The sequence below is a fragment of the Curcuma longa genome, chromosome 20, assembly GCF_044706935.1.
Source record: "Curcuma longa cultivar G26 ecotype Majalengka, Jawa Barat chromosome 20, ITB_CL_G26_1.1, whole genome shotgun sequence".
Taxonomy (NCBI): domain Eukaryota; kingdom Viridiplantae; phylum Streptophyta; class Magnoliopsida; order Zingiberales; family Zingiberaceae; genus Curcuma; species Curcuma longa.
Genome location: NC_133880.1, coordinates 6,972,691 through 6,997,136, shown reverse-complemented (window position 1 = coordinate 6,997,136; position 24,446 = coordinate 6,972,691). Strand labels below are relative to the sequence as shown.

The window sequence follows — 24,446 nt, the reverse complement described above, 5'->3', positions numbered from 1 at the left end:
ACCCCTCCTCGCTTAATTTTGAGGCCTTGGGTCCTTTTAAAGCCTTCCAAGTCTTCCATATCTATTGAAATATTGCAAAAACACCAGGGTGGTCATTTCATACACAGTCGTGAGGAAAAATGTGACCTGGCCATGTAAGCTGATGGTGACCAGTTCCATGAGCAATAAAGGGAAACATGGTCATGCCAAAAAGTATGGCCAACTTGTGTTTCCCTCGGAAAGTCTGATTTTTGCTTTATTTTCACTCCTAACTCTTTGAATGAAGCACGTGTGAGGAGACACAGTTAGATCATACTTCATGCTAGAAAATCATGTTCCAAGACTTTTTTGATTTCATTTAAGCTTTGAATTTGAATCCTATCAATAAAAATACACAAAGAGTAGATATTTGAACTATAAGGATGAAATCAATGCAAAAAAATATTTAAGTATAAAGAATATACTTATGTGATGAAATAAAATGCAAAATAATATCAAAAATTATACATGAAACACACACATCAATGAAATTTATACCAATGTGCTCTAACATCACTTAACCATTCTAAACTCTTTCTTTGATCGCTAAAAATTTGATATTGATATGCTTTGATTTCGACGAGTTGCAGTCCTTTTTGGCATAAAGTTCTGAGACTTTATCATCATAGTTGATCCTTAGTAGTCTGTTAATGCCATCAATGATATCCAATGTTGTGATGAAGTTCCGCAGTCAAATCCCATGATTGGATGCTTCATAGTAAGCTATCAATTCTGCCTCCATAGTTGAAGTGACTACTAGTGTTTATTTGATATTTTTCCACGATATAGTCCATCCAACAAGCATGAAAATATAGCCCGAAGTAGACCTTCTAATATCCAAGCATCCAACAAAATTAGAGTATAAATGTCCAATTACCTCCAAGTGATCAGACCTCGAAAACATCAACATGTAGTCTTTAGTTTTTTGCAAATATCTCATCACTCTTTTCATCTCTTACTAGTGCATCAATCCTGGGTTGCTTAAATATTTGTCTAACATTCTCACTATATATGCAATATCCAGATGCGTACAACACTACAACAATAAAGAATATTGTGACATTTTCTTAATGACACTGGTTTTAAAATGTAGAAATAAGCACTTTATAAGGACACTTATTAAAAATGATTAATTTTTAAAAAAGAATATCAAATTAGACCCTTATGATGGCATATTTTATAAATGTCATTATATATATAAACATATTAATCAAATTCGTTTAACATTTTTAACTTAATTTTTACCTTCCCGCAGCATAGCCGATCCTTTTCCTTTCCTCTTTGCAGGCAGCAAGCGTTATTTCCCTCTCCATAGCACTGCCTTCTTTCCTTTCCTCTCAATGGTAGAAAGGTTTCTTCTCTTCTCTCTCCACAGTTAGCAAGGAGGAGCTCAAAGGTAACCCTATTTCTTATTTCTCTTTAAAAAAGATTCCACAAATGAGCGCCGCTTGCGTGAACTGACCACTGGTGAGGCAGCAAATGACCACTTCTTGTGCGGTCGCACGCAAAGTGGTAAAGCTTGCTGCCTAGCCAGGCAGCCGGCTCACTAAGTCAATTAACAAACGGTTACACGCAAGGTGGCGCTGCTTCACCAAGTGATGAGGGTCATAGCCTCGCTAGGCTGTTGGTTCGTAGCGGCCAATTCGTGAACGATGACACTTGAGGGGGCCAATGCTTTGCTTGGCGGCCAGTTCCCAAACAACTGCACTAGGATATCGCTTCCTCACCAGGAAACATGTGTCAACCTCCTTTGTGCCACAGCTTGCAGCAGCTTCATCACTGTCATAGAGGTAATACCATTTTCTATTGAATTGAATCACTAAATAGTGGTGATGATATCAGGCTAGCTAAATAGTTGATTGTTATTTGTCAAGTAGGTGAAGTCCAAACCTCCAAACTTAGTGGGCATAACACATTTGTGCCATGCCATCAAGTGATGTCTTGAGGGTGAGCCTCTCCTTTGCCCCTTTCTGAAGGAGTCTTGCTCTAATCCAATATACACATGCATTATATATATGTAAGTTGTTGGCTTAATGATGAGTGAAAATCGTAAGTGCATGGTCATTGTTAAGTAATAAAATATATCGATCCCACATGAACTGTAAAATTGAGTACCAATTAGAATCGCAAAGCAGACAATTTAGATAATTGTAAACCGTAAGAATTGAGAAAGAAAAGAAATGAATCAAGAAAATACGAAGAGTTGTAGGAGAAAATCGATTTTAGAAAGTGACTCTAGAATTTTAGTATTGCCACGATAACTGCTAACTGATAACCCTAGAATTGATATGTCAAAATTAGGGCTTCAAATTGATTTAATTATCGAAAATCCACAATGAATACCAAACAAGTGAAGTATAGGGGTCTCGAGTCGTATTTTTCCGAGAACTAATAAAAAATTATGTAAATTGAACTTGAGTGTCGTTCTTTTTGAATTTTCTTTGTAAATGGGTGTTTTCAAATGAAATGTAAATGTTTTCGAATGAAATGTAAATAAAAATACAATGAATTAATAAAATGCAATGGAAACCAAGTTATCTCCTAATCTAGAAATGCAATGCAAGAACAACAATTGCTTTAAAGACAAGAACAACACATTGATAGCTAGACTAAGATAAGAAATTAAATTTCTAAAGAACCAATGCAGCTTGCGAAACAAGGATGTAATCTGACTTATCAAATGTAATCAACTCACAGAACAACAATTGCTTAAGCTAAACAAACCTAACAAACTGATACTAAACAGTATCGGCTAATACTTGCACAGTGTTGCAAATTCAGAAATTCAAAGGAGAAGTTTCAAATTCAAGAAGGCTTAAAATTCTTAGCTACGAAAAACTTCTAATCATACGAAGACAACAACAATAACTAAAACAATCACGAGATTAACCAATTCAAGTGAAACATCCGTGTTTAACAAATTTTCAGAAATGAGATTACAACAAAAAAATTGCAGAAACATCTCATAATTCCTTTTCCCGTGTTTCCTCAGTTTGGTGTCAAGCAAATTATCAAATTCAATAATGTTGGCTTCGACAATCCCTCTGAAAGCTGCAAGGTGGTCGATGGTCTTTTGCTCGCAGCCCGAACCCTGAAAAACCTCGAAGAAACCCTCTCCCAGGTAAACAGAGCATGGTGCGATATCGGTTGAAGATGGCAATGCTGGATTCCTCCCTCTTCTTGCTCCGATGGCATTGCTGAAGATATGGATGTGCTCCGCGATCCTCAGAGGACCCCTCCATGAACCGCGGCGTCTGATGGTGCAGTGCAACTCGCCAGAACAGCCAAGAACAGGGGTGTCGACACCGAAGAAACCCTCGCCGGCGCGCGCCTTCCAGCTGCGGAATGTCACCCAAAGGACCAGCTCTAGACTCCTCAGGGACCAAGGAACACGATGAAATCAAATTGGAGGGACGGGGCTTGGCCTGGAGCTACGCTCCGAGCAGAGGAAGAAGATGAGGAACACGATGAACAGTAGGCGCAGCCACTGTTCATCGCATTCTGGTTTCCTTTTTATCCCAGCCGTTGATCAGTAAATTTGGGTTGTTGATCCTTGATCTAATGGGGAAAGCTTGTTTTTGGGGTTTAAGGAGACTTAGGGTTTGTGGAGTATGGTTGATCTAGATCGGGCTTGAGTTGGGTCTTGTCTTCAATGTGGACTCGATCAATTGGGGTAATCTTGGCTCGATTCGATCACGGTTGAGCTCGATCTTGGTTCAATTTGAGCCTTACAATCAATCAAATTCAATTAATACAAAATTAGTCATTAAATCACAGAAATTATAATCAAACATCCAATTATGCAACATATCACAAATATAATCAAATTGATTCATTAAGCAATTTATTTCCATGCAAGAACCCAAAAAAATGAATCAATAAAGTACATACAAACCATAACTCATCAAATTCCCCCACACTTACCCTTGTGTGTCTCGCTCAAGTCAACAAAATAAAACTAAGAAACTCAACTACCATCGTACCCCCCTAGATCATTCTCAATCATAATTAGAAACAATTAAAAGAGAATTACCTAAAGTTGTAGAGTCTCAAAAGCTTAAGCCCATGAACTAGACTCTTGTACTTGGTTAACCACATAGCAAGTTTCATCCTTCATGATTAATTGAGATAAATGTATCACACTAAATCTCACAAGGTTATTTTCAATAAATAAATTCAGTGGCTCTCATCCTAATTTCTAGTTCATGATCAAAGTGAAGTGGAGCTCACTCAAGCAACTCAAGTTTCATGCACTACCATAAGCTTGCTTGTTCTCTACTCTCCACCACCATTCTTGATTTGGAATCCACACCTATTAGGGCTTATTGCAAATGTAAGGAAGCAATAACTAAGACAAATGAATTAGAGAATATGGAAAGAAAAATTCAAGATAAAAGAAATTTCAAGAAAAGAGTGAATGAGGTGGTAGACATGGGTATAGTTAAATGTCAATCAATGAACCTTGCCACTCTTTCTACTTGCTTCCTTTTGAATTCCATTTTTTTCAATGTGCTTTTCAGATCCATGAACCAAATCTGAGTTAAACTCATGAAGTTCCTCTCCTTGATACAAACTTCCCTTCACTTTTTCTTTTTCTTCAACACATCACCACAAATGTGCCATTTTGTGTTTTCCTTTTAAATCAAGTCCAATTCTTTCACATCTAGACTTTGCAAGAGCTAACAAATAGCAACCAATCATCAGAAACCAAAATTTACTTCCCATCATTATGAAAATGCAATGTATCATTGGCACAATTTAATTCCAAAACTATTTTTTCCCAAAATGAAACTCTTGTTTTTCTTTCCTGTTTCTTGCTATTTTTCCTCCAAATTTTTTCCATCTTGAAGCTTGATTACTAATGCTAATAACCCTGTAATTTTCTGTGAAATTCGAGTTCATTTTAGTCCCTCAAAAAATGCAAAACTTAGCTGGAAAAATCAAACTGCAATTCTGATTTTTCTATTTTTTTCTGATTTGATTTTGATTTTCTGATCTGATGTTGCCATCAACAATTTGGAAATTTTAGCATATAAATTTGTTATTTAGGAAATAACTGAAATGAAGTAGTTTTCTTGGATTCATCAGCTAATCAAATTTTTGATACCCTCCTTGATACATTCCACACTTTTTTTTCTGTTTTCTATTCTTTTTTTTCTGATCTGAACTGATGCAATCTGATTTGTATCCATAGTCTCTTGTATTCCAATCCCACTTCTTCAATTGATTTGCAACCAAATTCTTGAAGACAATCCAAACCAACTCACGAAGATCACACTTTTTTTTTTTCTTTCTTTCACTTTTTTTTTCTGATTTGTTTAATTTTCAGCCAACTTTGGTAATTCCAACACCACTTAGCTGCTGAATTCTTTTGCTTTCTCAACTCAACGCATTTCTAACAATTTAGCTCAATCAATTTCTCTTAAAACTGATCCATAAGAAGTTTCAAAAATCAAAATTGACACATTACTCCTTTGTTTTAGCACACTATGGTATACTTGATATTCAAGTAGTTCACAAGCTCAATTCTTCCACTTTTGAATCCACCATTTTCTCTATTAATTCTGAATCATCTGTGGCTTCTTTTTGTGCCAATTCCGGCCATTGAATCACTTCATCCCTTTAACTTCATCCATCTTTAACTTCTTGCAAGTAAAAGCATTCAATATAACTCCTCAACTCAGATTTTTGATGCCCTCCTTGATACATTCCACACTTTTTTTTCTATTTTCTGTTCTTTTTTTCTGATCTGAACTGATGCAATTTGATATGTATCCATAGTCGTATTCCAATCTCACTTCTTCAATTGATTTGCAACCGAATTCTTAAAGACAATCCAAACCAACTCACGAAGATCACACTTTTTTTCTTTTCTTTCTTTCACTGTTTTTTTTCTGATTTGTTTAATTTCCAGCCGACTTTGGTAATTCCAACTCCACTTAGCTGCTAAATTCTTTTGCTTTCTCAACTCAACGCATTTCTAACAATTTAGCTCAATCAATTTCCCTTGAAACCGATCCATAAGAAACTTCAAAAATCAAAATTGACACATTACTCCTTTGTTTTAACATACTATGGTATACTTGATATTTAAGTAGTTCACGAGCTCAATTCTTCCACTTTTGAATCCACCATTTTCTCTATTAATTCTGAATCATCTGTGACTTCTTTTTCTACCAATTCCGGTCATTGAATCACTTCATCCCTTTAACTTCATCCACCTTTAACTTCTTGCAAGTAAAAGCATTCAATATAACTCCTCAACTCAGATATTTGATACCCTCCTTGATACATTCCACACTTTTTTTCTGTTTTCTGTTCTTTTTTTTTTATCTGAACTGATGCAATCTAATTTGTATCCATAGTCTCTTGTATTCCAATCCCACTTCTTCAATTGATTTGCAACCGAATTCTTAAAGACAATCCAAACCAACTCACGAAGATCACACTTTTTTTTTCTTTTCTTTCTTACACTGTTTTTTTTTCTGATTTGTTTAATTTCCAGCCGACTTTAGTAATTCCAACGCCACTTAGCTGCTGAATTCTTTTGCTTTCTCAACTCAACGCATTTCAAACAATTTAGCTCAATCAATTTCCCTTGAAATCGATCCATAAGAAGCTTCAAAAATCAAAATTGACACATTACTCCTTTCTATTAGCACATTATGGTATACTTGATATTCAAGTAGTTCACGAGCTCAATTCTTCAACTTTTGAATCCACCATTTTCTCTATTAATTCTGAATCATCTTGGCTTCTTTTTGTGCCAATTCCAGCCATTAAATCACTTCATCCCTTTAACTTCATACACCTTTAACTTCTTGCAAGTAAAAGCATTCAATATAACTCCTCAACTCAGATTTTTTATACCCTCCTTGATACATTCCACATTTTTTTTCTATTTTCTGTTCTTTTTTTTCTGATCTGAACTGATGCAATCTGATTTGTATCCATAGTCTCTTGTATTCCAATCCCACTTCTTCAATTGATTTGCAACCGAATTCTTGAAGACAATCCAAACCAACTCACGAACATCACACTTTTTTTTTCTTTTCTTTCACTGTTTTTTTTTCTGATTTGTTTAATTTCCAACCGACTTTGGTAATTCCAACTCCACTTAGCTGTTGAATTCTTATGCTTTCTCAACTCAACGCATTTCTAACAATTTAGCTTAATTAATTTCCCTTGAAACTGATCCATAAGAAGTTTCAAAAATCAAAATTGACACTTTACTCCTTTGTTTTAGCACACTATGGTATACTTGATATTCAAGTAGTTCACGAGCTCAATTCTTCCACTTTTGAATCCACCATTTTCTCTATTGATTCTGAATCATCTGTGGCTTCTTTTTCTGCCAATTCCGGCCATTGAATCACTTCATCCCTTTAACTTCGTCCACCATTAATTTCTTGCAAGTAAAAGCATTCAATATAACTCCTCAACTCAGATTTTTAATACCCTCCTTGATACATTCCACACTTTTTTTTCAGTTTTCTGTTCTTTTTTTTTCTGATATGAACTGATGCAATCCGGTTTGTATCCATAGTCTCTTGTATTCCAATCTAACTTCTTCAATTGATTTACAACCGAATTCTTGAAGACAATCCAAACCAACTCACGAAGATCACACTTTTTTTTCTTTTCTCTTTCACTGTTTTTTTCTGATTTGTTTAATTTCCAGCCGACTTTGGTAATTCCAACTCCACTCAGCTGCTGAATTCTTTTGCTTGCTCAACTCAATGCATTTCTAACAATTTAGTTCAATCAATTTCCCTTGAAATCAATCCATAAGAAGCTTCAAAAATCAAAATTGACACATTACTCCTTTGTTTTAGCACACTATGGTATACTTGATATTCAAGTACTTCACGAGCTCAATTCTTCCACTTTTGAATCCACCATTTTCTCTATTAATTCTGAATCATCTGTGGCTTCTTTTTCTGCCAATTCCGGCCATTGAATCACTTCATCCCTTTAACTTCATCCACCTTTAACTTCTTGCAAGTAAAAGCATTCAATATAACTCCTCAACTCAGATTTTTAATACCCTCCTTGATACATTCCACACTTTTTTTTCTGTTTTCTGTTCTTTTTTTTCTGATCTGAACTGATGCAATCTGATTTGTATCCATAGTCTCTTGTATTCCAATCTCACTTCTTCAATTGATTTGCAACCGAATTCTTGAAGACAATCCAAACCAACTCACAAACATCACACTTTTTTTTTTTTTTTCTTTCACTGTTTTTTTTTCTGATTTGTTTAATTTCCAGCCGACTTTGGTAATTCCAACTCCACTTAGCTGTTGAATTCTTATGCTTTCTCAACTCAACGCATTTCTAACAATTTAGCTCAATCAATTTCCCTTGAAACTGATCCATAAGAAGCTTCAAAAATCAAAATTCACACATTACTCCTTTGTTTTAGCACACTATGGTATACTTGATATTCAAGTAGTTCACGAGCTCAATTCTTCCACTTTTGAATCCACCATTTTCTCTATTAATTCTGAATCATCTGTGGCTTCTTTTTCTGCCAATTCCGACCATTGAATCACTTCATCCCTTTAACTTCATCCACCTTTAACTTCTTGCAAGTAAAAGCATTCAATATAACTCCTCAACTCAAATTTTTTATACCCTCCTTGATACATTCCACACTTTTTTTTCAGTTTTCTGTTCTTTTTTTTCTGATCTGAACTGATGCAATCTGATTTGTATCCATAGTCTCTTGTATTCCAATCTAACTTCTTCAATTGATTTACACCCGAATTTTTGAAGACAATCCAAACCAACTCACGAAGATCACACTTTTTTTTCTTCTCTCTTTCACTGTTTTTTTTCTGATTTGTTTAATTTCCAGCCGACTTTGGTAATTCCAACTCCACTTAGCTGCTGAATTCTTTTGCTTGCTCAACTCAACGCATTTCTAACAATTTAGTTCAATCAATTTCCCTTGAAATCGATCCATAAGAAGCTTCAAAAATCAAAATTGACACATTACTCCTTTGTTTTAGCACACTATAGTATACTTGATATTCAAGTAGTTCACGAGCTCAATTCTTCCACTTTTGAATCCACCATTTTCTCTATTAATTCTGAATCATCTTGGCTTCTTTTTGTGCCAATTCCAGCCATTGAATCACTTCATCCCTTTAACTTCATCCACCTTTAACTTCTTGCAAGTAAAAGCATTCAATATAATTCCTCAACTCAGATTTTTGATACCCTCCTTGAAACATTCCACACTTTTTTTTCAGTTTTCTGTTCTTTTTTTCTGATCTGAACTGATGCAATCTGATTTGTATCCATAGTCTCTTGTATTCCAATCCCACTTCTTCAATTGATTTGCAACCGAATTCTTAACGACAATCCAAACCAACTCACGAAGATCACACTTTTTTTTCTTTTCTTTCTTTCACTATTTTTTTTTCTGATTTGTTTAATTTCCAACCGACTTTGGCAATTCCAACTCCACTTAGCTGCTGAATTCTTTTGCTTTCTCAACTCAACGCATTTCTAACAATTTAGCTCAATCAATTTCCCTTGAAACTGATCCATAAGAAGCTTCAAAAATCAAAATTCACACATTACTCCTTTGTTTTAGCACACTATGGTATACTTGATATTCAAGTAGTTCACGAGCTCAATTCTTCCACTTTTGAATCCACCATTTTCTCTATTAATTCTGAATCATCTGTGGCTTCTTTTTGTGCCAATTCCGGCCATTGAATCACTTCATCCCTTTAACTTCATCCACCTTTAACTTCTTGCAAGTAAAAGCATTCAATATAACTCCTCAACTCAGATTTTTGATACCCTCCTTGATACATTCCACACTTTTTTTTTCTGTTTTCTGTTCTTTTTTTTTCTGATCTGAATTGATGCAATCTGATTTGTATCCATAGTCTCTTGTATTCCAATCCCACTTCTTCAATTGATTTGCAACCGAATTCTTAAAGACAATCCAAACCAACTCACGAAGATCACACTTTTTTTTCTTTTCTTTCTTTCACTGTTTTTTTTGATTTGTTTAATTTCCAGCCGACTTTGGCAATTCCAACTCCACTTAGCTGCTGAATTCTTTTGCTTTCTCAACTCAACGCATTTCTAACAATTTAGCTCAATCAATTTCCATTGAAACCGATCCATAAGAAGCTTAAAAAATCAAAATTGACACATTACTCCTTTGTTTTAGCACACTATGGTATACTTGATATTCAAGTAGTTCACGAGCTCAATTCTTCCACTTTTGAATCCACCATTTTCTCTATTAATTCTGAATCATCTGTGGCTTCTTTTTGTGCCAATTCCGGCCATTGAATCACTTCATCCCTTTAACTTCATCCACCTTTAACTTCTTGTATTCCAATCCCACTTCTTCAATTGATTTGCAACCGAATTCTTGAAGACAATCCAGACCAACTCATGAAGGTCACACTTTTTTTTTCTTTTCTTTCTTTCACTGTTTTTTTCTTTTTTTCTGATTTGTTTGATTTCCAGCCGAGTTTGGTAATTCCAACTCCACTTAGCTGCTGAATTCTTTTGCTTTCTCAACTCAACACATTTCTAACAATTTAGCTCAATCAATTTCCCTTGAAACCGATCCATAAGAAGCTTAAAAAATCAAAATTGGCACATTACTCCTTTGTTTTGGCACACTGGTATACTTGATTTTCAAATAGTTCATGAGCTCAATTCTTCCACTTTTGAATCCACCATTTTCTCTATTAATTCTAAACCATCTGTGGCTTCTTTTTGTGCCAATTTCGGCCATTGAATCACTTCATCCCTTTATCTTCATCCACCTTTACCTTCTTGCAAGTAAAAGCATTCAATATAACTCCTCAACTCCACTAATTTGTAAAACATACTCATTTCATTCTGATATCGTATTATTCCATCTCAATTCAGCATTTCAAGACAAAGAAAGCAATGAGAAGTGAAAATAACTCATGTTCACACCTTGCTTGGCATACTTTGGGCATTTGCAACCTTATTCTTTTTGAAAAATTTACATCTTCATGTTTCCTCACAAAAACCATCGTAGCATCACATAATAATGAAGATCTGAATTGCTTCAATTAAAATTCTCATTGGCACATTGCTACAACCCAAAATTGGCACAAACAATCCCAAATTTGGCACACTTCTCATTTTTTTCTCAATTTTTTTTTCAAAATTTCACACCTCTTGGGGGAATTTGATAAGTTATGATTTGTATGCACTTTATTGATTCATTTTTGGATTCTTGCATAGAAATAAATTGCTTAATAAATCGATTTGATTATATTTGCGATATGTTGCATAATTGAAAGTTTAATTATAATTTCTGTAATTTAATGACTAATTTTGCACTAATTGAATTTGATCGATTGTAAAGCTCAAATTAAACTAAGATCGAGCTCAACTGTAATCGAATAGAGCCAAGATTACCCCAATTGATCGAGTCCACATTGAAGACAAGACTCAACTCAAGCCCGATCTAGATCAACCATACTCCACAAACCCTAAGTCTCCTTAAACCCCAAAACCAAGCTTTCCCCATTAGATCAAGGATCAACGGCCCAGATTTTCTGACCAACGGCTGGAATAAAAAGGAAACCCGAATGCGATGAACAGTGAATGCGCCTACTGCTCATTGTGTTCCTCAGCGTCAATCCTCTGCTCGGGCGCGTCCAGGCTAAGCACTGTCCTCCCATTCCGATTCCATCGTGTTCCTTGGTTCCTGAGGAGTAGCGCATGTATCCAAGTAGCGCAAAGATTTTCTATACTTTCTAAGAGCCATTTTATAGCCTTGTTTCTGCATGGAGTACAATTTCACCAATCTGAGTCAATGTAAATGACAAACAGCGAGATTTTAGAAAAGAAACATGTACAATATAAGATGGATGCACAGATGTGACAAGACCCACGTACTATATTATGATGTTGCATACATGATCATGGAGAAAAAATGAAATAATGAAAGCAGCAGCAAAACCAGGCTAGAATAAATTTCACCTTGAAGTAATCATTCCCAAATTTTTTGGCAGATCCCATAGAATTCATCCACCAAGAAACCTCAGTTGGCTTTTTGTCCAAGTCATTTGGCCACTCAGGATACGAGTCACCATCCTTAAAGAAGTTTGAAACACCATCATCAGCCCCTTCAGGAAGTTCGCCACAATCATCAATTACTACATCAATCATAGGATGATCAACTTCACCGACAGGAGTGTGTTCAATTGAACGAATAACTCCCATGCCTTTAAGCACTTTCCCAAATACAACATGCTTTCCATCCAAATAAGGTGTTCTAGTAGTAATGATAAAGAATTGGGATCCATTTGTGTTTGCATTCCTTTTCTTTCGTGTTTCACTAGAAAATTCTCATCCTCTAATTTTAATCCATAGATGGATTCTCCCCGCCTTGGCGCAACGGTAAGGTTGCTGCCATGTGACCTAGAGGTCACGGGTTCAAATCCTGGAAACAGCCTCTTGCCAAAGGCAAGGTAAGGCTGCGTACAATGGATCCTTTCCCCGGACCCCGCATGGCGAGAGCTTCGTGCACCGAGCTGCCCTTTTTAGATGGATTCTCCCCCAGTTCCATCACCAGCAGATATATCTCCCCCTTGTATTATGAAACCTTTAACGACGCGGTGAAAACATGAGCCCTGCAATGAACAGTTACAAGGTAGTTCAACTAAAGAAACGATTGTTATTTATGAATATCTAGTCTTTTAGCTGAGATTTCTTCCTTCAGTAACAGAAAGGAATTCATACAGGAACCTTACATAAGGAACAGAAAAGTGACCCTTGTGACAACAATTTTATACCTAGAAGACAAATCATGTCAGTGCAACCTGAGTTCTAAATTGAAAATTGAAGCATCAGCAGCATTCCAAATGCAGTACCTAACTCAATCCATCAGCAACACAAAAGCACTTTGTGGAAAATAGTATAAGTACAATTGTCACAAAAGTAATGGGCATAAGTAAATAATATGCCTATTACAGAAGTATGTAGTCTTGGAGCATGGTGAGTAGACTAGCTAGAACAGAGCAAGAGAAGCATCGGTACTAATCATAACCTTACTTCCTTCAACTTTAAGGAAATCTGATTTTCCCAATTATATTATCCAAAAGATACTTTAGTACAGACATGAAAGAAAAAACACTCATTAAAACAAATGAACTTTAATTTCATGCCAAAATTCCAGTAAGAAAAGTGCATCATATTCAAGTTTTATACAACCATATCATAGATTGAACAACACTACAAAACAAATTTAATAAAATCTCACATTAATTAAAAAAACAAACCATCAATCATTCAGTGAGCACATCAATTGCCATGACCCACTAATACGAGAATATACTGATCCTTTGGTAGTTGGATCGTCTTTTTTTTTTCTTTTTCATATTCTTTTAGCATACTACTAACAACAATGCATAAATACTTTGTGAAAAGGAATCCATGGTATACAAGAAGATAAGAAAAGCATCTCATTGAAATTTATCATTTACTGGATAATTCTAGCAAATTGGATACGTATATACATCATAAAAGACAGAAAACATAAAACATACAAATGCGACTTAGATTATTTAATAAGATAATCCTACCATATGTGGCTAGAATTTCTCTTTTTGAGAAATGTTGTAAATGTCTAATATTTAATGCCCGTTCTAGACTAGTTCACTACTATTACCCTCAACAGTTAATATTCTCCATGAAATTTTCCTCCTTTACGCATTCGTTATTTGATTCCTCAAACCCATCCGAAATTCCAGTAGGAAAATGTAGTAGAAAAGAAATCCAAAAGAAATAACGAAAAAAGGACAGCAATAAAGGAGGTGTCGGCAGTGACAACCCCACGACAGGACCAATACAAATCCTAAGAAACGACAACAATACCCTGGCCCCGATCCCATGATTCCGCAGTATCTCCAGGGGTAAAAATATCGACGACGGAGGAGGACATGAAAATACTGGGAGGGAGATAAGACAGAGGGAGCAACCTTGAAGTGGAGCGGAACGGCGGTGCCGGGAACGACGCCCTTCTCCCCGGTGCAGAGCGCCCTAAATTTCTCGGCCGTCCGAGGCACCACATCGGCGAAGAGCTCCGCCACGATCCTCCCCTCCACCTCGCCGCCAATGCCGATGTCCATGAAGCAGCGGGGGTTCGCATTCGCCTCCGGCGCCGCCGCCGAGGAGTTCTCCTCACCTCTCACCATCTCGATTGAGGAAAAAAACCCTAAATCTTCGCGTCGTCGCGGTGACCGCCTTCTCGGACACAGTATGTTATGACACAGCATATGGATAAAAACGATAATAAATAATAAAATAGTAAGAACAATAATATTTTATAATAGGTTTTATAAATGTGATATTAATTATAAATTTTTAAAAAAAAACAGTATGTTATCAAATGGGTTCCTAGCTTTTGAAAATTCTCAATGGCCTTTCATATTTTGATTTTTATTTTTTTAAAAAGTGCATTACCTATAAATAGCTCTGTAAACAAGTCAGCTCGATCAAACTTTATGATATTCAAACGGTAGGTGAGTTAAGCCATTATTAAATTTAAAATGAACCAAATGGAAGAAATAAGTATTTAAATTTGATTTAATATTTTTTTATGAACATGAGTTTTATTCATGTTTGTTTTGAATTTAGCGTATTTAGATGTTATTGAGCTCCCAATTTAAATTTATTTAATTATTTAAATTGTTTATATTTTAAATTTATTTAGTTGATAATTTATTTATTTATTTTAAATATTTTTTTATTTATTTAATATATTAATAAAAAATTTATTGATGGACATGATTCATGAATATTATTCATAAATATTGTTTGTAAATATTATTCATGAATATTATTCATGAATGTTATTCATGAACATAGACAAGCTAAACACATGTATATTCAAACTTGTTCGTTTAGTATAATAAATTGTTCAACATTGTTCATTTAATTGATCTTGTGTATATTAAACGAACATAAACAAGCTCTTACTTAATGCGGTCAAACGGATCAACCTATAACAGGGTAGGTCAACCTACTAAAAATTGATCATATGGTGGGGCGGAATGGGGTGCGGTGGGGTGGGACAGGCCGCCCCAACATCTTAGTGGATTAGAAAATCTTCAACTCAACTCAATTCAAAGTGAAGTATGGATTAAGTGAGTCAATTATAGCCGTCAAATTGGGTTAGGTCTGCCAAGTTGGCCCGCCCCGCCAAGAAATTTAGGCGGATTGGGTTGAAATTTTATCAACTCATTTTAAGATGGGTTGAGGTGGGTTAGCCCGCCTAAGCCCGCGACCTGTATGGGTTAGCCCGCAGCGGGCTTGGGTTGGCCCGCGGGTTGAAAAAATTTATTTATTTATTTTAAATTTTAAAATTAAAGTATAAAATTTAATGAATTAGTGGGTTTTATCTATTTAAAATACAATTTAAGCTTAAAAATTATAATTCAAACTTAAAACTTTCAACTTATTCAATTTAAATTATACTTCAAACTTAAAATTTTTAATATTTTTTAATTTTTTTAATAGGCCCGTGGGTTGGCCCGCCTAACCCGCGGCCCGCCTTGAGTTGGGTTGGGTTGGAGATTTCCTAACCCGCCAAATTGGTGGATTAGCCCGCCCCGCCCCGCCATATGATGGGCCCGCCATGGGTTAGCCCCCCCCCCCCCCCCCCGCCATGGTTTGGCCCGTTTGACAGCTCTAGAGTCAATTCACGGATCTATCAAAAAATTAAAAAAATATATATATAATATTAAAATTTCTAAGTTTAAATTACAGATTAGATGGGTTAAAACCATGACTGTATCAAAAAATAAAAATATATATAATATTAAAAATTTTAAGTTTAATTAGTAATTACGAATTATGTGGGTTAAGTCCACAAACTCATTAAATTTTTCACTTTCATTTTAAATTTTAGAATAAAAAAATGTCTTAACCAACGAACCAATACAAACCCACCACGAGGCAACCCACATAGGGCACAAGTTTAGGCAGGTCAATCCACTTGGATCCATTTTAAAATGGATTGATAAAATATCAATCCAATCCACTTAAATTATTTAACAGAGCAAATTAATCCAATGAATCTAATCCAAATTGACAACTATACTCTTACCAAATAGAATAACAAACTTATTCACAAACATTAGATTCATTTAGCAGCCTACCTATAAATATTCTATTTGAGTCTTTATCATTTTAAATTTCAATTTTACAAATATGTAGTCACAAAACTTAATTTAAATCTTGTATTAATTTCAATTTTAGGTATTTTCAAAAGAAGTAACAAAATATTTCTCTTACCAACAATAGTCCCTATCAATTTGATCATTTATTGACATTTTCAGCAATTTTTATATAATTGATATTTATATATTTTAGAATCGCATTTGAACAGGAAAGCAACAAATAAACCGTAATAAAATATAATTAGATAAGTGTCAACATTATATCGAAAATATTGACCTGTAATTCTAACTAAATATCATTAATCTAAATTTAGTTTAATTAATAGTATTTCCAAGCTATAATATATACTATTCTAATATTAATTAATAGCATATATATTCAAATATATATTAAAATTGATAATGATAATTACGCTATTTTAATATTTTAAAAGGTTAAATATATATTATATATATTTGCCCTTCACTTGAGATATTTATCATGAAGATATTCAAACTTTACTAAAAAAAGCCCATTTGCTTCTGAAATTTTTTAGGTTTGATTTTGTATTGCAAAGTATAATTAGCTGAAAAAGTTTTTGAGATGTTCTTTGAAAAAAATATTAAAATAAAACAACACTGTGTTTTAGGTAAAATATAAAAATTAGGGAGATTTTTTTTTATAAATTCTCCTAAATTTTGAGGGGAAAAAATTATCCTTGATAACCTTAGTTATCCATCAATAAAAATCTTATTTATTTTAAGTAATAACTAGTTCTCGAGTAATCTTGCATGCTCACATCGTCAGCAAAAGTCAACAATTTAAGAATTCAACCCGAAATACAATTATCTCGGATTTTTAAAATTTTTCTCGATTCCAGGATTATCGAGAGCAAACATCCACGATCAACAAGCAGGGCAGAGCGTCGTGACGATTTGGGATAGTCAAGTACATGTGGATGGAACTTTATCTTCCCGAACTAGTTCGGCGGCTTGGGATGGCTAATGAAGGACACACGACATCTCATGTGGCTCAGGAAAGAGAAGGATGGGATGTCAACGTCTCGCGTGGACGAAGGTGATGCTGATGGATGTGCATTTGATCAGCGGCTGCTTCAGTGACAAGGCTGCATGCACTTGTGAGAATAGAAAGAGGATACTACAAGATCTAATTTCTATGTTTTCTACTTCTCCCTCTTTTGACAATAGAAAAAATTATTAGGGTTAAAAAAATGATACTACAAGATCTAATTTCAAATTTATTTGACCCTACATTAAACAAAATGATAATCCCAGTAGCCACATCTCTGGGGGTGGTCGGTCCGGTCCCACGGAAGTTTCCCACCGACCACCAGGGTAAATCGGGAAGCGCATACGGCGGCCAATCCAGATGCCCAACATCCTTTGATTGCGTTCCTCATTTGGAGGAAAATTCCTGCAAATACGCCGTAGCTGGGGATCGAACCGCGGGTCCCTGAGTTACAACCCGGATGTCCTACCGTTGCACCATTGCCCCGGGGACTACATTAAAACTCTACACTGGGGTATTAACAGGTTTGATTGAAAATATCAATTTATTTGATTTAACCTAATTAGAAATTTAAAATCGTATCGAATTATTCAAAATAACCGAGAGAGAGGAGTGGAGTTCGCGAACAGCAACAGAGTAGAGGTTCGTGAATGAATGTAAGAGATCGAATATGTAAAAGACCACCCCTGCTGATACTGAATATAGTTCATACTTTGATGGCCCTCTGCCCGAGAACTATCAAAGGGATATTGTGCTAAACCACTTCGCACTGTCGCACTATTGAGTGAATGCTAAGCACGTATGAAATTAGAGATCATCTTATCTAAGCAGGAATGATTCCTTTCTTTGATGAATTGCTAAGCTAAGCACTCTTCTGGAGCGGGGGAATGAACCCATATTTATAGAATCCAGGGGCCCTTCCTGATCTTGTGTGTGCGCGGGGTAGTTCTATTCGGTGGTCTTCAGATCAAGAATTGAATGATTCAGCAGCCGATTCCTATCTGATATAAGTTTTGGGTCCGCCTCGAAAAGCAGTAAGGGATTCGCCAATTCTACTGAGTTAGCGAACGAGTGAACCATAGCGAAGAGAGCGAGTAAGATCTCCCCTTACTATATATTTCATGGAAAAATTCACTCTTTGCTCGAGCAAGAAGAGGAGCGAGTGAGAGGACTGAAGCGAAGTCAAAGGCAGGGCCAGAAGACGGACAAGAAGTGCAAACTCAGAACCATAGGGAGCGATAGCAAGATAGATTCAAGCGAGAGGAGCGGGAAGGGGGATAACCAAGTAGGGAGAGAGGGGAGAGAAAGCACCATTGATCGATAACAGGCCGACTCATCTCATGCCAAGCGAAGAGCTCATGGACCGAGAGAAAGGAATGTCAACACCCGACCGCTTGAGCAACTCTCCTTCTTTCCCGACTGGTCAAGTCCCACAACTGAACCCATCTAGGCTCGGCCAGGCTTGATAGCTGCCTTCTATGCGCTGTGCCAACGATGAGAACACTACTAGCTGCCCGCGCCGACTCTTTGATATTGAATTGCTTTTGCTAGGGACTGAGCGTGCAATCCTTTTGCATAGATAGATTGGTCAGACCTCTCGAGTGATGCTTATTCAATGAGACCGCCGGAACCGAACTCGCAGAGAGAGCAAAGACCATACGTAGCGCGGCCAGCGAGCATGCTAAAGTGCAAAGGCTTCCATTCCTATACCGGCCCCATCCTTCAATGGCTCCCAGTCCTAGTGGCAGGCACCAAAAGTGAGTCTGAAATGCCCTGAATAGCGCTGGTGAGGATATCCCAAAAGACCACTTCAAGCGAGAAGGGAGAGGAGAACGAAGCCCGTTAGCTAGAGTAATAGGAAGCAGATGGATAGCGAATTGCAGTCGAGTAAAGAACGCTCAATAATTGATTTGTCTCCTTTCATACCTATCATCTGAAGCTTCGGCTGATCGTGAAGGTGATCTGAGCACCCATTAGCATTCGTGCGATTCAAGCGTCTCTTCTCTCCTAACTAACCAGGGTCGTCAAGCCCGGCGAACTACTGCCCACAAATTATAGTAAGGGTGGACTGGACCTGCTCTCTGACTGCTACTAGCACAAGTGAATAGGCATTGTCACGACCCTACTCACGGGAGACGACCGTCCGAACAAATTTCGACCCGCAGTCCGATTTCCCCTGTATCTATGACAATTCCCTGGATACATACATATATATAAGGCCCACACGGCCAATCCATAACATGCTATGGATTATACAAGTAAAATCAAAGTAAATGTGACCCACACGGCCACTCAACACATCCTACTATATATGAAATGCATCCGTAAAAGTATTAACGAATAAAACTCGTCAATTCTTCGCAAAAGAGATAACACGCAGCAGAAAACACAATATACTAAAATTTCGAACGGAGAATAAAATCCGTAACCACATATACGATGAAAGCAGTGTAATAAAGTCCATAGTAGCAATACGATGAATAAACTCAACGGTAAGCAAATCACGACAATAGAAACTAAGACAACAAGGTATAAACCACCACAGGTCCACAATACAAATATCAATCACAAGCTGCTGTGAGGTAGCATGACTGGCAGAATCTCCTCGGCATCAGCTGTAGACTCCTACCTGATATCTGGGAAGACAGAAAATCCCAGAGTCCAAATGGTGAGTACAAAAATACTCAGTGGATAATCAGAAAGAAGTACATGCTCAATAAGATAAAATAAGACAGAGCAGATATGAAAGAAGCATAACGGTAAGTAACAGGAGAACAATATAAGGTATCAGAACTCCTACAGGTATCATATAAGCAATGTCATATATCAGGTACACGTAGTAGTCCATATGCATGATCATATATGCAATGTGTCAACCAAGTATCAATACAAGTACACAATCACTTCATAATGTAATGCACACACATACGGTCCAATGCATGTATAAAAATCTCATCATGCAAATATGTGCATGTAATGCATCAGTCTACACTGACTCCAGCGCCTCATGTCTAATGAGTCGGAGGTGTAAGACAATAGCGGGTCTATGAATCTAGCACTACAATAAAGTAGCCTAGTAGCACCCTCAGTAGGTAACCCCGACAAGAGCTACGTACAATCCTATGGTCAGTGCTGTCCTCAATACTCGTCCAGAGAATAACTCTCGGCTGCGTACAGGCCATACAGCCGGGCTACGTACAGGCCATATAGCCAGACTGAGTACCACCCCATCGCGGTGTCGAGATCAGACCACTGACTCGGCTGCGTACAGGCCATACAGCCGGACTGCGTACAGGCCATACAGTCCCCATCACCATGATGGAAGGGTAATAACCACCTATATCACTATAGGCCAACTACCGGCAAGATACACCCACATCTTTGGGATTTACAATCAAGCTCATGCGTAATGATGACATGATCAAATCAGCATAATCATCCTCTACCATGTTAATCAACACCGTGTTAATTAACATGTGTAGGTACTAATGAAAAGTCCTACTGATCACAGGTATCAACATGATGATAACATAACTGAAATAGAGACAGTAATCATAAACATGGATAACAATGATCTCAATCATCAAAGTATCAACAGAACTGATAATAATAAGGTCAAAGAATTAAGATCAAGCATGTGATAAACAAGAATATCGAAAGTACCTAATCTATAACAGGTATAAGAGCATGATAAGTATTCTAATCACTAGAAATGAAAGGAAGCATGTACTGTAAAGAATAAAAGAAACTGTATTGACTAAATACAGTAGACTATCCACCTGGTAACCGTATGTCGAATAAGAACCTCCAGAAAATATAATCCCGTATAATATCAAAGGCCCCAAAATCAATCAAGGACCTGCAAATACAATGATAATATCCTAAATATCATGAATGTATAAACCAAAACCTTAAACAACTAAGAAACCCCGGTTAGATCTTTAATCCCATTTAATTAACCTAACCCAGGTTAGACTAAACTAACCTTTTGGTTATATTAACAGGATGTAACTGATTAATTAATTAATAACTTAATCAATTAATACAATTAATTCCCTATTTAATTAACCCAAACTTAACCCACGTTAGATTTAATCCTTAACCTAGTCAAGGTTAATTTAGGTTCATTTAATTCTTCTAATTCACAATCTAAACCCCCTTAGTTTAACCAATAAACAACTACATCATACAGCTTATACAATGAACCTTAACATTTAATTAACCCTAACCGAATCAAGAATAGCTTACCTTAGAATCAATCAAGCTACACATACCCATCTCACTGAACAGAACATAATCTCTCTTAACTGGTTCTAATCCATCTCAACAGATTAAACCGATCCACCAAAATAGCCTAATGCAAGCTTCAAGAACAAACTTCAAAGAGCTTACCTCGATCAATGCCCGTGCCTAGCTTCGGTTCTCCCTTCTTCTTTCCTTCTTCTTCACTGATAGCTCAAACAGAGCAAAGATCAAGTCACACACCAGGGAGAGAAAAATCCAACAGCAACCTAAGAAGATTCAACATCATCCCCGATCATCATTCAAGAAAGGAAGGAATCTAACCGGAACCAAGGAAGAAACTCACCTCAGTTCCAAATCAAGCCCTAGGTCAGTATCTGATTCCCTCTCTTCTCTTGCTTGCGATCGAATACAGATGACAACCCAAATCCAACCAAACCAATCAAATGCTCAATTGACTTCCAAATCAGGCTCTGTAAACAAGTAAAACTCAGATCTAAGCCCAAGAAGTCCTCAAAATAAGAAATCTAAACCTACCTTTGCCTTTCTTCCATTCTTACGGCCGAAAGTTCCAATCACAGCTTCGATCTGATTCGAGCAAACCAAGTTGTAAGCTCCATCAGAATAGGACACCTAAGATCGAAGAAATCCCAAGCAAAACCACGAATCCAAAGAACTCCAACTTACCGATCGCCGCCGATCAGAGTTGCCTTCGTCTCTTCACGCCAATCGCCGATTACAGCCCGAACGCACCACCTCCAGCCTCGGATCGAGCTCAAGATGGAATGCCTTGACCCCCTGGTGGCTCCTCCCGTCGCCGGCTCCGACGGACCGCCTTCGGTTCGCGAGATCGAAGCGAAGAAGGGAAGAACAGAGAAATCGCGGCGTGCAGCAGAGGAAGGAATCGCGGTGAAGGCTTTTATCGGTTTCTTATTGGATCCGTAGCATTAACGGGTTTGGATCCTATAACCATTAATCCATTTAACCTATAAACTGAAATTGGGCTCTAATTGGGCTTTATTTGGGCAAGCCTAATAACCCAATCTATTTAACCCAATTAACCCTAAATTAAGCTATAGGGTTAATCTAATCTATCTTAAGTTTAGTAAAATTCCATTTAACCCCTTAAATAGGTTTATTTACAAATAAACCCCTACTACTAGGGATATTTACAAATAAATCCCTAGAAGTTCTGGTATTTTACATAATTTATTATTTTCAAACTACAATGCAGAAATACTGTAAAAATTTAAATCATACCTCAAGCAAATAGATGAGGATATCGAGCTCGGATAACATCCTCCAGCTCCCATGTAGCCTCCTCATCCGTATGATGCTGCCATCCGACTTTTACAAGTCGAATGGTCTTGTTCGCAACTGTCGCTCCTTCCGGTCAAGAATCCGCACCGGAATCTCCTCATAGGATGCGTCAGGCTGAAGAGGAACAGGTGCCTCCCTCAGAATATGCGAAGGATGAGATATGTATTTCCGCAACATAGATACATGAAATACACTGTGGACACCCGCAAGTGTCGGAGGCAATGCTAGGCGGTATGCAACCTCGCCAACCCGCTCCAGTATCTCAAAAGGACCAATATACCGGGGAGCTAACTTTCCTTTCAATCCAAATCTCTTCACCCCCTTCGTGGGTGAAACTCGTAAAAATACGCGATCGCCTATAGAGAACTCCAATGGGCGACGTCTCATTGAAGACTTCCAGAGATTCACTCTTTTCATTGCCACTTCGGGTAAGCCCGGATCTGAAGAAGATTAAACGGTAGGTTGATGGAGATGATGCTGGTTCAGCAGGAGAGGTTGAGGCAGTTGGTACACATGAGAGAGAACCGAGATAAAGGCAAAAGTACATTCTACCAGCTAGAGTCCGTGCCCCTTCGACCTTCTTTCAGTGCGGGTAGTACGTACACGTGGGAAGGTTGATAAGAAGAATTATGCGAACTAGACTCAAGAGCCTAGGTGGCACTCGTCTTCGGAGTTGGAACCTCTCGCTCCAGGGCCCAGCCCAGCCGGCAGCGTGCGAGAGTAGATGCGAGAAGGGCTGAGTGGAAGACCAGGAAGGTCTTTATAAGGGGACTCTTTTCCAAGCTATAGATAGACTAGTCAAGAATGAATCAGCTAAAGCATCGGGTGCGAGGAGCCCAGCTCCTATGAATGATTCAGGAGTGGTCTCCATGGCTATTAGATCCGTGTGGACCGCTTGCCTACCTAGTCCTATAAGGAAGGTACCGAGGAGACTGGCACAAGGGGTTAGGGGATTCTTTAAGTCATGAACTGTGGTGAGCAATAGGAATGTCAAGGATAGCGATCAAGCCTAGGCGGATTGAAGTGAAGGATTCACAAATGGTAGAGGGCCTGCTTTGCGGCAGGCTCGGTGTGCTCAGGGACGAATGGCGAGGACTGCAATTCAAGGAGGGATTCTTGGCATAGTAGGAATCAAGAGTGGAGGAGCGAACTCAAGTGAGGAGCAAACGACAGTGACGCAGAGGAATAGACGGATTAAGGGTGTGTAAGGAATGAAACAGGGGTTTTTTTTTGGGGGGGGGGGGTAGAAGGAGGGCTTGGCAGTTGTTCTATGGCACCTCATTAAAGTGTGGATCAAAGGCGAGGGAAGAGAGATAAGATGCGGAGCGGCGGCATCGCCGGCTTAGCTACCGAGATATAGCGATGGGAAGTGGGTTAGTCGAGTGCGAAGACCTAGTCCGGGGAGCGATTAGAGAAGGAACCGGGGAGCGCTAGCAAGGGAGACAATAGTAGGAGTTCGGCGAGGAGGTCACGGAGGGCACCTCTTTTCTGATATCCGACCGTGCGAGCGGACATTCGCAGGAGAATAATGCATGGGTGTGGTTCTTATAGCCCGTCAAGTTAAGCCGAAGAAGATAAGTGGGACGGAAGGAAGGGTGAGTGGTCCCTCCCAGGGATGGGGCGGGCACCGAGCGAAGATAGAGAGAGAAGGAAGG

The 24,446-nt window shown here is 37.7% G+C and overlaps 1 protein-coding gene across 1 annotated transcript; it reads right to left on the bottom strand.

Moving 5' to 3' along the window:
* Window positions 1-12,581: 12,581 nt before the first annotated feature.
* Window positions 12,582-14,261, bottom strand: LOC141812971 (peptidyl-prolyl cis-trans isomerase CYP40-like). Its single transcript, XM_074700901.1, has 2 exons — window positions 14,019-14,261; window positions 12,582-12,671 (listed from the first exon to the last, which is right to left on the bottom strand). The coding sequence occupies exons 1-2, from the start codon at window positions 14,232-14,234 to the stop codon at window positions 12,582-12,584; spliced, it is 306 nt and encodes a 101-aa protein (XP_074557002.1). The 5' UTR covers window positions 14,235-14,261.
* Window positions 14,262-24,446: the final 10,185 nt, after the last annotated feature.

Bases quoted from the DNA above. Each gene is read 5' to 3' on its own strand.
- LOC141812971 (XM_074700901.1), bottom strand. From the start codon at position 14,234: ATGGTGAGAGGTGAGGAGAACTCCTCGGCGGCGGCGCCGGAGGCGAAT. The intron at 12,672-14,018 runs GTTGCTCCCTCT...TGTTCATTGCAG, and splicing joins CCGTTCCGCTCCACTTCAAG to GGCTCATGTTTTCACCGCGT.